The sequence below is a fragment of the Danaus plexippus genome, chromosome 26, assembly GCF_018135715.1.
Source record: "Danaus plexippus chromosome 26, MEX_DaPlex, whole genome shotgun sequence".
NCBI lineage: Eukaryota > Metazoa > Arthropoda > Insecta > Lepidoptera > Nymphalidae > Danaus > Danaus plexippus.
Window position 1 is genome coordinate 5669708 of NC_083554.1, and position 15159 is coordinate 5684866.

The 15159-nt window shown below is 31.3% G+C and overlaps 1 protein-coding gene across 1 annotated transcript; it reads right to left on the bottom strand.

Moving 5' to 3' along the window:
- Nucleotides 1-4196: 4196 nt before the first annotated feature.
- Nucleotides 4197-14898, bottom strand: LOC116774440 (neuropeptides capa receptor-like). Its single transcript, XM_032667174.2, has 7 exons — nucleotides 14604-14898; nucleotides 9139-9229; nucleotides 7711-7910; nucleotides 6563-6710; nucleotides 5476-5588; nucleotides 5222-5405; nucleotides 4197-4531 (listed from the first exon to the last, which is right to left on the bottom strand). The coding sequence occupies exons 1-7, from the start codon at nucleotides 14896-14898 to the stop codon at nucleotides 4207-4209; spliced, it is 1356 nt and encodes a 451-aa protein (XP_032523065.2). The 3' UTR covers nucleotides 4197-4206.
- Nucleotides 14899-15159: the final 261 nt, after the last annotated feature.

Genomic DNA, 15159 nt, shown 5'->3' on the forward strand with positions numbered 1-15159 from the left:
CTGGTCTTATAATTTCAAATTATAAAATTGAAATAGCCAAGCCGTCTTGAGCAAGCATGGTGATTAATGCTCTAACCTTCTCCATTTGAGAAGAGGCCGATAGGCTGATGATAAGACCCTAGTTGAGGTCAAGTAACTACAGCTCGTACATGGGCTGGCTCGACCGGGGAAGTACCACCCTCTCAAAGAAGATCGGCGTGAAGTAATCTTAAATGGCTGCGTTTCGCCCTATAAGTGAGAGAGCCGGTTGACATTTCCCTGTTCCCATCCTTTCCTCTCATTTCCTCATTCCCACCCCTCCCTCTTCTCAAACAACTAAGGTTGGCAGCACATAAAATAATTATTTTACGCAATGGGTTTCAGAAGAAGGCAATATGTCGGTTTCCATTAAAACCGTAATATGAGAAGATTAATAGATGTTCCAAGACAATATATCCCTCGCTCAAAGTTGTTGACGTAGAATAACGCAGACGGGTAGCACCAACGTTATTTGTGGAAGTTTATATTTAAAATTTTAAAGAGAAACCTATCTTTAGAATTGACTTACGTTACGTATTAAGAAATCCGATATAAACGATCATATAAGTATGCAATTGAAAATGATTATGGATAAATTAAATTGATTTTGTGGAGAAGGTTAATAGGAGTTTTCGCATACAACTTGTTTATATACATATATGTACATATGATTACTAACATAACACGATATAAAAGGTACTTTAAGATAGATAGAGAGAAAGAGAGATAAAGAAATCAAGTGAGACTATAATTAAGACTCGTTGTTTCTGCTTAAGTGTTTCCATCAATATCATCTGATTAAGTTTGGGCATCAAATTATATAGTCAAGAATTTGGTTCAATAACCATGAAAAATGTATCACATATTTAATTTTAAGAACCCAAATAACGTTACTATAAGCTTTATATTAAATATAACAAGTCGACAATTGATTCTAAAATCTATGAAAAATAATTTAAAAAGAAATATCCAACAAACTTAATATATTTTTATGTAATATGATAATGAGATTTCATTAACTCACTTCAAAAAATATTGTCACAGAGACTAATATTTGTGACGGGAATATATTGGCAAAAGTCTGGTTTAAAATTTTTAAAGTGATAATTTATAGAATTTACTGTACAACAATTTGCAAATATAAATATAGTATTTAGCAGAATGGTAAAGATGAAGCAGAATATGTGATGTTCGTAATTTTTTTCTCGCCACATTATTGATTGATAGATATAATAATTTTGTACACATTCAGCATACGTTTTATAACAGACCTCTATCTTTTGATTATTCAAAACGAGAAAAACAAAGAGTTTTTTTTTATTTTCGTAGAAATCATATAGACATCGCGGGCGCCAAGTTGTGGTATAGGCGTAAACAAACAGCGAGTGACGCTAGTGACGGCTGGCTTTGTGAACCAGAGGATTTCTTATACATTTCTAAGAAATACGATGACATGGCCCTGCTAACATCGTTCCAAAAACATCGTAGCTGTGAGTTAGAAGTTTAAGGAATTCTTTTTTATTATGAGTTATATACGTTTAAGTTAATTTCGTAGTTTTCCTGGAACAAACCTAATATGACTGTTGGATAGTTAGTAACAATGATTATGAAAACATGATTAGTGGAGGTAAATATAATTTCTGTGAAGCTAATTCAACTCTCCTCGACTTTGTCTTCTTAGTCCAAATTGTCAAAAAAAATCTTAATAATATAACCTGCAGAAAAAATCATTTTAACTCTTCCATTTTGCTATATTTAAGAATTCTTTGATATTTTTAGTTAAATTTTAAGACGTTGATTTTATCTTTATAACTGTCGAAAAGCTATTTGTCACATAATATCAAACTACTAGCTTCGTTTGCTTCTCTCAAACCGTAATAAAGGCATATCATTTTAAGTTTCAATAGATTTAATATGTCAATATTCTTTGATCTGATTAATAGCCGTTAAAATTTCTTCTTACTTTCATTCAATTAGAAATGTATTTAAATAAAGATTAAATTACTTGAAACTTACACAAGTTAATGGCTCTTGGAAATATAAAATTGTTTGATTGATTGTTAGATCTTTGAATCATTGGAAGGATTAATTTAATAGAACAAAACAATTCCTAATTTCTACTTAATAAAAATATTAATACAAAAAAAATATTTTTTTGCCTCCATATTTTTTACCATAATCCTAACTTAATTTTTTTGTAATAAGTTTATAAAATATTGCTTTTAACAAACAAAATCAGTTATTTTTAATTAATATGTTATATGAAATCTCAGGGTCAAAACATTTTTATATAAAAGAAAAGTTATCGCTCGACTCACCACTCCTTTAACCAAAACGCTGTCAAAGTGACGAGGGGTCGAGTAATCTGAAGAAGTAAATAACCTATCTTCTCTAGGACATTTTAAGGCAGTCGGATTAGTAACGTTCAAATTGTTGGCTTACTGTTAATATTAACTTATAATAAAATAAATAAAAAGAAGTAGACTAAATAACTGACTGGAGGTTATATTTATTTATCGTCTAATGAATGAAGGCGGAATCAATGTTAAAAACATTCTTTACTAGTGAACCTCAAAGGAAATGAAAGTTGAATAAAACAATTAATCCGTATAAGATAATGAAATTACCGATTGTAGCTGAATAAGTTATTTAGTAATTAAAATATACCTTTATAATGTATAGCTTCATATAGATATACATAATTTAAAAACAAATAGTATATACATTTAAAAAGAAAATAAATAAGATAATAAGACTTCCTAACAAGTTTTGCATTGTTCATACTAATACTCTTTTAAAGGTCTCTTGAAGATCAATCTCTTGGGGAACGTCTGCTGAGTATCTGGTATATTGTCCGTAAAAATGTTTATTACTTTAGGTATGTTTAATGAGATCTAAGACTTTAGCGAGTATTCATTTAAATAAAACTAATATTTTTCGGATAATACTACGCGTATTTTATTATTTTAAAAAACTACATACTCCTGACGTTTCGGTTACTTTTCAGCAACCGTGATCACGTGCAGACGAGATGTGTCACGTGATCACGAAATATATTAGTTTTATTTAGGTACGTTTGCTAACCACAATAAAGAAATAATTTTCACATTTCACTCTATCGAACTTTACATTATAAGTATACGATTATTTTTTATTATGTCTGATTTAAATTTATTCAAACCATATCTTCACTCCTAAACTCCGGAGGTTGTAGGTTTGATTCCTGCTCGTGTTAGTAATATTATTCATTCTATATTTTCTAGGTAAATTGAAATTTAAGTATCAACTTAGTTTAAATTTTTGTAACACAAATGTTTAGAATAAATTAGAATTTCATGAACGAATGTCATGTTTGACTTTGTTCCAAAATTATTTCTTTCAGGAACGTATTGAATATATTTATTTAAAATATTTCAATGTTTTAATATACAGTTTGACTTTATTGAATCACATAATTCTTTAAATTTAATTAATATTTTTGTATCTCATACATTTCTCTGTCATAACTTTTTATTAAAACAAGATTGTTTTACAATTTTTTTTATTTAAACAATAATTCCAGAGTTGTTCGTTCTATCTTATTTTAAAAGGAAAATCTTTATCAGAGACACAATATTTTTGTAAACGGTCTGTTTTTTTATATATTAAAGGTGGCGAACGAGCAGACGGCTTACTTAGAGGGCACTGTCGCCCATGAAGATTTGTAACATAAGAAATGTTACAGGTGGGTTGCCGACCTTGATTGTGGAAGAGAGACAGGAAAGGGTGGGGAAAGGTAGGGATAGGAAAGGGTGGGAAAAGGGAAAGCGGTTCTGGTTTGTGTAACTCCAAACAAAGGTATCAACTAGACAAAAATGAATTCTGAGCAAACCAATGTTTATTTGTCTTTATAAAATGACAATCATAAAAGGGATAAAAATTAAAAAAGAGATTATTATTATAATGATAATTTTTATTTCGTTAAAAAAAGTATATACCACAAAACAAAGCTGCAATAAGAAAATTTATTAATTAAGGTAATTTTTACAATGTTATAAATGCCTATATTAATAATTATATCTTTGGATAAATCTAAAAATATTATTACATATTTATAAAATAATGTAGAGTGTTATATTCCGAAAGTTATTTTTAAGTGTTCAGATTTTACACGATTATGATATATGTTAAGGCTAGGTATAATTGTTTTTATAATTCACAATCACATTTATAATCCTTCATCATCAACTCGCTTGACTCCTGGTTGTTCTTCTTCCAACGACCATTCTGTCGCCTGTTGAAGTCCTTCCATCGTTCACTATACATGTTGTTGCTGTCAGAGCTGAGGCTGTTCCTTGTGCGAGGGTCACTCCTGGACCTGTGCTCGTGACTCCTCGACCGGACCCTGACTAGGTGTGATCCATCCGAGGTGTGGTTGACGGTGGTCTCTCTGATACTAGATTGCTCACGATATCTGCTCTTCCTTCTGTGGACCTTCCGGCAGCAGAGAGTTTCTTTGAAGGCTATTCTGTACCTGGAGGTTTACAGAGTGATAGAAAATCGTATAGGAATAAATATGAATACCACCAGCAACACATTTTTATATACTCCATTACTTTCATTATTTTTGAATAACTATATGGATAATAATGTAATTAGGTTGGGATTTAAATTGGTTTATACATGGATCCTCACAAAATTCCTAAGAAATTAATTTTCTCTAACAATAATATATCCAACTTAATATCAAATTGAAATTCCTAAAATAAATGTAAGCATCGAAACAAATTCCAAACTTGCAACTTACAAAATACGATATATCAATTCTGGATATGGGAAATATGTAGCCCCTACGACTACAGTATACAATATGTATATACGAGAAAACGAGATTTAGTTGGAATATTTCATGTTACTAACACTGCACGACTTAACTTGGATATCTTCCGAATAAAATACTCAAAATAAACGACCGCAAACTGAGGCCCTATTTTGTAGCGATCACTGCTATGAATGTATTTTTGGAATACCTAACACCTTTGTTAGACTACATTACTTTTAAGATTTTATAGACAGATCTATATAAATTTCGGTATTGATTTCTTGTATTTTTAAATAGATCCCTTTTTGTTATTTTGCTTTCTATAATCGAGGCACTTTTTACTTCGAACAAGAACATTAATGTACTCACCCAATAAACACTTAGCCATTAAAACTATCAAACCTGTGACTCATAATATTGTATAGGATGGGGTTGACGGTGGCGGAGATGTAATAAAAGACGCCGGCTGCGAGGAAGAGGTACTCGTTGATGGTGTGGTAGTAACTGACGCCGCTGCCATAGATGAAGAACAGTCTCTGGAAGTGGAAGGGCGCCCAGCACACGAAGAACGCGATCACCACGGCGGCTGTAACTGACTTGGTTAGGGTGGACTTGTAACAGAGTACAGATAATATGTATAGAATATCTATAATAACCCAGCATCCGTATGATGTTCTTTCTGGACTGAGCCTGGCGCGCCTCTCCGTGAACACTGCCGTTGACTCCGTTCAGAGTGCCAGGACTACCAGGAGTGTGGGTGTGTGTTGAGCTATACCAATAAATAAATTATTTAACCCTGCTTATATTGTGTATATAAATCTCTATTTAGAAGATTAATCATTTTTATTAAAGTCATCAAGTCAAGTCAAGTGCAAACATGTATGTATAATAAGAGTAGACTTAACTTCTGTGATAGGATCGCACTACAACAACAAAGTAACAAAGGATTTACATGATAAGTCTTTCAGTTATACTAAAAAGGACTTACGTGAAATTATTCAAAGCTTTTTTATTTTTGATGTTGGTGTTGATAAGGCTGACCGAAGAAAAACATTGAAACCTCTAAATAAATAACTCTACTTATACTTTATAGCTTTCCGCATTTAGAACCATTTCTAATTTGTGTAGATAAATGTACGTACAATAACAGGATAGCCCTAATTGAAACGTGGCGTGGACTTAACTGGATTAATCAATCGTAATCGCAAATGAGAGTAGATTTTACCAGATTTCTAAAGAAATACATTGTATTAGGTTTATTGATATTTTTATACATTACATAAGTGAAGCTTTGATTTTTTTACTATGTATATGATCAAGGAGAAGACAGTTTATTGCAATACTCCGCTTATCTTATTGATTAAATCTATAATCAAAATATAGTGTCTAAAACATTTTTGGTATTACAGTGTCTTTTAAAATATACCAAGGCTGTTTTAAAATTGTCAATTAGAACAAGGCACGGCTAACGTTGAGAAAATATTAAAAAAAAAGAAGCAGTTTTAATAAAAACATATTATCATGCAACGTTAAAAATAGGAAATGAAATATATTTTCAACACCTTGAATTTTTTCCCTCGTCATAATTTATTAACAATAAACAGTGTGAGACGATACTTTTTAATTTTGTTATTACGCCCATGACTTTCACTTTTTATAATATTGCAATGGAAACGTACTTAACCTTACATGTAGATATGATTTTCATCGCGAGTAAAAATAGATACATACCCCATAACGTACCTGATCCGTAGTCCCATTTTGACGTAGAGGCAGAGTATGACGAGTCCAGGGAGAAGGAAAAAGAAGAAGCTGCTGAGCTCGCACATGTACCAGGACGGTAGTTTCAGCATGGCACAGAATGCTGATTCCAACGAAGCGTTTCCTGATGCTGATAGAGTATACAGTATTATAAAATTTTTATTTCCAACAGAATTCAAACAACAATATTTACGTTGTTTAAAATTGTGTTTTAAGTTTTTCAATATTTTACAATAATTTAATAAATTTAATTTCATTCTAAGACCTAATAAGTAAATACGTTTGAAAATAGTTAATGAATCTTATTTTATTGAATATTATATTGATTATTGTGAAATAATTTAAAATTCCGTAGGATCTATTAGTAAAGTGTATGTTTAAATATGTGAATTAATGTTAAGTACTTAAAAAATAAATTTCCGTTCAATTAATCTGTTTTATGATATTAGCAAACATTATTTCTATTGGATATTTTGTTATAAATCTGGTTAAAATTTTAGATTGAACCTTGAAATAATTCATAATTAAATTGGCCTGTAATAGGTATGTTGTGTTTTTTTAAACGGTTCTTAAGAAAAACCTCTTTGATCATAAATTTTTATAGTATTAATTTTTACTTTCCGCTTCATATTTCTCCTTTAATATTAGATCATATATTAAATTATTTACATCTGCTACGAGCAGCTATTTATCAACGTCTGCTATAAAATTCATATAAATGCTAGTGCTAGTGCTAGTGCAAGTGAAATATATTGGTTTAAAGAATGAGGAAACTTTGACAAATTATTCTCGGTCTGAAGTCTGAAAATTACTACTTGACCTTTTTGGCAAAGTTTTCAGTTATTTTATAACAAAATACATCATTTGTGTTTCTTATTAAAATAGCATCTAGAAAATTTAATACAACTTATATATAATTTCCGTTGCAGAGGTTGCTCTTTTATGTTTTGGACTAATACTTACCATATATTTATATATTTGTGTCTAAACAGACTAAGATAATGAAGTTCAAAGTTCATCCACTTGATATATTTTTCTCTTTACTCGAATATCTCTTTCTTTGTTAATACATATTTAAAGTTTCTTATGAATACAACGAGTCGAACGTACGAGTATCTTAATCTACTTACTCGGAGGATATTCGTGATAGTTGACTGTAGTGTAATGAGCGAAGGGTGATGCAGCCAACAGAGACAACACCCACAGAGAGAGTACTATACGTAAAGCTCTCCGCAGACCAGCCACAGCGTAGATGTGTAAGGGATGACATATGGCCAGGTAACGTTCGAGTGTGAACGCTACTATAGTCAACACGGACACGTACGATGCTCTGTAACAAACGACATAGTCTAGATGTTTTATTACTTAAAAGGGACTATTGTTCCTAAATGAAAGAGCCTCAGAAATATATGTATATATTTGGGCCTTGATTTATTGTGATAGATTTCATTTTTACTATTACTTACAATAAGAACAAGAACTAACATCAATTTATTCTTAGAACGTACACAGAAGGCAGACTTAGTCGGTTCGTTTCAAATTTGGTTAAGTAGAGAGAGGAGTTTGGACGGTGGAGGTGAGCGTTCAACGCGCTTTAGATAAGGACCCCTTTAACCTACATCTGGGTCGCAATTCCCAGGCACTGTTGAAGTTCCTCTCCCTGCAACGCGGTAGACGATGTGAATCCATGGAATGCTGAGAAGTTTCATCTCTGTTTCATGCAAATAGGTACGGTTCTAAGAGAATATTTTATAAGGAATTACTTATGAAAACATCTTCTGAAACTTTCACGCACATCTCAGAGAAAGCACCGTTGCACGGATAACATATTATGTAACAAGTGATGATCTCCGTGGACCAAAAACTTGCCCGTGTAAAGCAAAAGATTTTTAAAACCACACAAGCAATATTATGCAATATTATATTACTATCGTAATATCGGGTCAGGCATTTAATCTTAACGAAACGTAATAAGTTTCAGAAACGTTATTCTTATTATAACTTATATACGTCTAAGTACGGTTTGTAATTTTCTTGGAATCTCTGACTGGCAAAGACACACCCTATATCAGTAAGGATATATGACAATAAACAAAACTATTACAATATTGTAAAAAAATTATACTATCAAATGAAATATAAATAAACGTCAGTCGTCTTTGCAAAATCGTGAGAATAGACAGGGATTGTGTATTCCCTAATGGTTTCTATTGCGTGAAGTGAAATACATAATTGATTTCGGGATATTTCCTATTCAATTCTTCAATATTGTGATACAAAAATAGGAGCATATGTACCCTTTGTTTCTTAATGTATTTAGTTTTGTTCTGTATTGAACGAAACAATACAAACTATCAGCGAAAATAGGTCAAATATTTGATTCTGCTTTGGAATTACTACTGAGTAATCTTTATACATATATTAATAACAAGAATATTATTTTTTAACTTAAATAAAATATAATTTATTTTATTCCATCTTCAATTCAATGTTATTACTTAACTGAAATAATAATAAGATATTATATTATTTTATCCGTACTTATTAAGAATACATACGCTTCGGAGATAAGAGCTCGCAGCTTACAGAAGACCACGCCGAGACTATACGGATACTGGTGCCAATACACAGATAGGTCGTTAGGAAGACCTGCAAGAGAGAAACGAGTTATAATATGTGCATAAATAACATATTTGTATGATAAAAATCTATCAGTTTTCGTTGTTTAAGGTAACTATATTTAATAAAGACTTTGAGAATAATTAAATATATTACTACAATTAGTATGTTTAAATAGTAATTTGATATGTATTAATCATTGAAAACAAACGCCTTTACATATCATTACACTTCTCAAAAATGAATATGTTTTAAGAATCAAGGTAAGTATAAGGTAGTTAAAACTACCACATTTATACATTAAGAAATTTATTTAATTTTACTCATGATATCAACACTCAATTCAACTTCTCCCAAATAAGTTCAAATTGTACAATTTGTTAAGTCTAGCGATTAATGGATCGTTTCTTGAATGCAACTGTATTACTTTACGTTTAATATTATGTTGAGGCTTGTTATATATAAAAATATCAATTGTATTAAATTAGATGAGCAAACAATTTACTCTGTAATTTTCGCTAATTCAAAGATATTTATCCGTTTATTGAATATCTCTTGCTTGCCTTTTCAGAACTAAATTTATATCATAAGACGATGTACTATGATATTTGTGTTTACTACGAACAGTGTTAATGAAACGACTAACTTAATAAAAATATTTTGTTTGTTAGATTCAAATTTAATACCTAATTATAATACAAATGTGAACGACAAAAAATAAATTTTGATGCACAATTGTGAAATATGTGAGGGTTAGATAGCAATTTCGTTTCGGTTAAATTGTAACTACCACATCGATTTTCGTTACGACGATTTACTTCTTTAACGTAAATTTGTTTGTATACCAGAGTAATAAAATACAACTTAATTAACGATCTAATGAATGGATTACAAATACAAGCGTCGTATAAATGAGATTTCAATGCTATGTTATAAATAAAAAATACTATCTTCTTATAACATTTTTCTAGTATTTTCATGTTTCACGAATTATATATGATATAATAAAATTTGAAATCGAGGTAAAGTGGTGCTAGTGGTCATTTTATTGCTTTATTGCCTTCTAGCTTATAAAAAATTAAACTAAAAAGGGCAGTGTGTTTTAAACAAAACTCGCAAAATGGAGAAACTAAATCCACAGACACAAAAAACTTGACGCTTAGTTCAAAATTAGCGCGATGCTTCTTTCCAGTTTCCTCCTGTGTATAAAGTAAAAATTAACATTAAATTAAACTCAGGAATAAGAAATGTGTTCATACAACATCAGAAACTTCCTGTTTCAATATGGATTTGCATGACATAGACACCGTAGGTTTACAGAGAGGCAGCTGGAGAACGGTAACATAGTATTGGCGGTCTCTCTTGATATTGCAAACGCATTTTACACGTTACCGTTTGCTGCCATCGAGGATGGCCTGCCCTATCATCGTCTGGCAAAGTATCTTCGCGTTTTTATTGCGTCGTATCTCCGAGATAGGACAATTTTGTGTGTGGGCCGCGAAGGTATCCTCGTCCGAAGAAATATGCGATGCGGTACTCCACAGGGATCGGTGCTTAGTCCACTTCTGTGGAACATCGGATATGATCGTGTTCTTCGTGGAGCCCTATTGCGCAGGCTTCGTATTGTTTATTGCGCAGATGATACGCTGGTTCTAGCCCATGGAGTGACACATCATGAGGCGATTAGTTTAGCAGAGGTTGGAGCTAGACTTATTGTCTCTCATAATGAGATCTAAGATTTTCGCGAGTATTCATTTAAATGAAACTAGTATTATTCAGATTTACTACGCGGATTTTATTATTTAAAAACTGCATAATCCCGACGTTTCGGTTACTTTGCAGCAACCGTGATCACGGATCTCGTCTGCCCCACAAAAGGGGGTCACCCTTTTGTGGGGCAGCCGATGCTAGACCACAGCAGAACCGCCTTGCGGGCCCTGTGGCTTAGCAGAAGAGCGGCGCGTGGGACAGCCCGTGGGGTTTTAGTCGGTAGTGCGTCCTTATTAGGACGAGAGTCCGACATAACTCCTCTTTCTTCCTCCCCAAGCAAGAGAGCATGCATCTAAGCATGAGAAAAAAGAAGGTTTATTATTGGTGGCGTGATTCAAGACTCACTGTTGTTATTGAAATCCATCACAAGTGGTCCTTCTTTTCACGAACTTACAATACGTGTAATTATTTTGCATTAGAAACCTTCTATAAGCACTAAAACACGGGGTCTTTCAAAAACCAAGCGTTCAGGTTTCTCCAAGAAGCTAAGTCAGCAGCGCATCGGCAACTGTCCCTATGTAGCAGATGTTCATGGACCACAGTAACCATTGACCACCAGCTGGAAAGTTTTATTGTTCACCATCTTATTTGCAAAACGGAACAAATAATAGGTTCATAAATTCTGACTCAATACATGTTTTATCTAATCATAGCAAAATGAGATGTCTTTATAACTAATATCTTAAACCTCAACATTTGTTTTAATAAATTAATAACAAAGCTATAATAAAAAAGGAATTTGAATAAATAAATAAACATTGAATTCAGAAATAAAAGCTATGTCTTATTTACAAAAGGAAAAATAGTATTAATTATTGCATTGAAAAAATTATATATATAATTTTAGGTGTTCTGAAACGAAACTGATGAGTAAGCCTAATACGTGGTCAGTGCCATACCATTAAAAAATTTGGGTGTATGTTTAAGTGAAATTAGCAATTAGTAAAGTTTTATAATATTAGAATTACATGTAGTCGTTTCATTAAAATTATAAATCCTATGTATAAGCTAAATAAAAATTAAATGAAATAAATGATGATCTGTTTATGTATTCCAAAGGTAGATGTATATATATTTTATTGGATACCAATTGAGAGAGCCATACGTCATTGTAACAGCTGACAATTTCTCATATGATAAAGGAGATGTAATGGTCTCATCGTTTTAAAGAGTGGACCACGCCTTGTCATCTCATATAATTTTCATTACAGTGAGAAATGTTCTTATAGCATTTAATTTACTCTATAGCCGCTTTTACTATCAAGTGGGATATCGTATCCATATCATAACGATTTCATAGTATGATGATTGATTTGAAAATTGTTTTCAGTTTTAAATTTACATTTAATTCTAAATTAACTTCTTGAAAAAAATTCAGAATATGAGATTTAAGACTTTCCCGAGTTTTATTCATTTAAATGAAACTCTATTATTCGGATATACTACGCGTGCTTTATTTTGTAAAAAGCCACAAACTTCCGACGTTTCGGTTACTTTTTAGCGCAGTATATCCGAAAAATATAAGTTTTATTCAGAACATATTTCCCTTCATGGTACGAAAAAAATTCTTCGTAATTATATTTATACTAGTTGTATAACATTTATTTACTTTAATAAATCACTAGGTACCAGCACCCGGCTTCACACGGGCTGTTTCCAAAAAATATAAAACAGCATATTTCGTTTTGAGAATTATTAAACTTTTATTATGATAGCAAATGGTACGCCCGGTTTAAATTATTTAAAAAAATATTTGCAGATACTGATGTAGGCTTGAATACAAAGTAATTTATTTTGATAAGACTTAATACCAATAGAGTATAGAAAGAGCTTTCCAACAAACGCTTTAGGAATATGAATTTTTAAAAGTTGTAAAATGGATATAGTATGTATTATTAAGGTATAGATATATGCCACCGGGAACCTTTCTGTAGACCTATATAAGATAAACAATTCCCCGACATATTATTTTGTTATATCTCAAAAACTTTAGGCAGCGTGTTCCTTAAAAGTTCTCAGACGGCTCACGTTTTCCCGACATCTTCAACAAAAATGTCGTTAATGTACACACAAGTAAATATAAAAACTTAACAAATTATATATTAAAACATTCCTCTAGAATCACGCTATCGAGTGGTGATAACTGTTTATTAATCGGTGCAGTAGTTTTTCCGTTTATCGCGAACAGACAGACAGACAGACGCGGCGAAGGACTTTGTTTTATAATATGTATTGTTATTGATACCCGTTGATTTTAACGCTCAAAAAAAGTCTTATAAGTTTCTTATAAATATTTATTGGGTATTATATTGACATCTGACAATACCAATGATGGCAACATTGCAACAATAACGAAAGGTTAACTACTAAAATTCATAGAGACATTTGGCAGATACGACTTATTAAACCTTAAAGAAAATATAATATTTGCAAAAACATAACCCACTTTTAAATCCCAGGTCAAAAAATTATTCAACTTTTGCATTGACATAAAGTGCGTTTCGAACTCATGCTCAATAGTGACTTCCAGCGACACATTCTTTGCTATTATAAGTTCTTAACGTTATCTAAAGTTCATTCAATATATTAAAATTAAAAATTACTGATACTGCTATAATTTACAGTAAGAGTAAATAGTCTTACTGTAAAATATATAATATATTATCTATTATTTAACTCATAATAAATGTTTAAATTTAATATAATTAATTTAAAAAAAGAAACCAATACATAACAATATATATATATCGGCGCAAGCAGCTTCAACGACGGATGCAACATGAAAATAACTGGCACCAATTATTATAACACCTTATTGGTCGTCGCTACTATTGTTAAAAGTAAACGAAATCAAAGAGAATAGAACTATGTTTGAATTCTGGTTTAAATATGACGTCTGGACGCACGACAGGGGACTGCAGAGTTCAGCGAGTGCGGATCATAAAGAATGTGATTATGAAGAACCTTCGAGAAATACAAGAACATTTAGAAGAATTGAAGTTTCATTTTAAAATATCTGGAACTTACTGAAACAAGTGACATTAGAGACGTCAGCGAGGCTGGCGTCCTGTCTTTAAAATAATGAATTTGTAATAAAATCCGATATATATATTTCAATTATTTGTAATAAATGAAACATTTTTAAGAAATAGGATTTTTATTTTAATATTTTATTTCGTGAAAAAGGTTTTACTACAAACCATGTTCTTTCCTTTAAGTTTTCATATATTACTATTGAAGTTTTTTCAAACGAGAGATACTTATCAAAGTTAATAAATTATTATTTTTTAATTGACACATTAACTTATAAAAAATGTATTCTTACTAAATAATAAATACTTTAACTTAATATCAATTAAATCAATATGATTATTCTAATTTAATAAATGTGTTCACTTAGGCAAATATTTCGATTAGACAAAAATTAAATTTTACTAAATTTCTACATATATGTATATGTAATACAAAACTTGTTTTAGTTTATGTACTATCCTGATAATACGTATTACTTATCTATATTTTATATGATTCGAGGATATTTGGTGAATGAAACTAATCATACCCGAAGTTTTAATACGAAAAATATGAATAAAGTATGCCATTCACTGCTACGATAAGTGTAACAATCACTCACCAAACAAGAGTAACAAGAGGTCAGACAGAGCCAGGCTGAAGAGGTAGTAGTTGGTGTCCGTGTGCATGGATGGATGTCTGACGATAACGACACACACAGCGATGTTCCCAACGACTCCTGTCACAAATATCATCAAGAGGAACACGCTGATTGGAACTATCCTCGACAACGGTAACCTTCGAGGACCCATTATCCACCAGAGCATCTCGTCTTCACTGCAATCAAACACACTCAGGTTTGTGCACCGCGTATAAAACTGATCCATGGTTTCGTTCATACGAAGAAACTCCTCCATTGTTATTAAATATATTTTTGTATATTAAAAAGTCGTAAAAAAATTTGGTCCTCTTTCCATGCACTTTAAATATTTCACTTGGTTCCGAATCCAAATATGAAAATTTCAACAAACTTCAGAAGCCTATAGTCACCAATGAGTCATTTCAAATACGACAAAATTATTACAATAATATAAACATGTAATTTACAAAAATCTTAATTTTTCATTTTTATTTACTTTCCTTGTTATTAAGAAATTCTACTCCACAGTTTCTTTATT

What these genes read in the sequence shown, in the direction of transcription:
- LOC116774440 (XM_032667174.2), bottom strand. Translation starts at nt 14,898, where the DNA reads ATGGAGGAGTTTCTTCGTATGAACGAAACCATGGATCAGTTTTATACG. An exon ending in CGAGCTCTTATCTCCGAAGC is followed by an intron (nt 7,911 to 9,138) that starts GTATGTATTCTT and finishes CGTTTGTTACAG; the next exon opens with AGCATCGTACGTGTCCGTGT. An exon ending in GAACATCATACGGATGCTGG is followed by an intron (nt 5,406 to 5,475) that starts GTTATTATAGAT and finishes AGTCAGTTACAG; the next exon opens with CCGCCGTGGTGATCGCGTTC.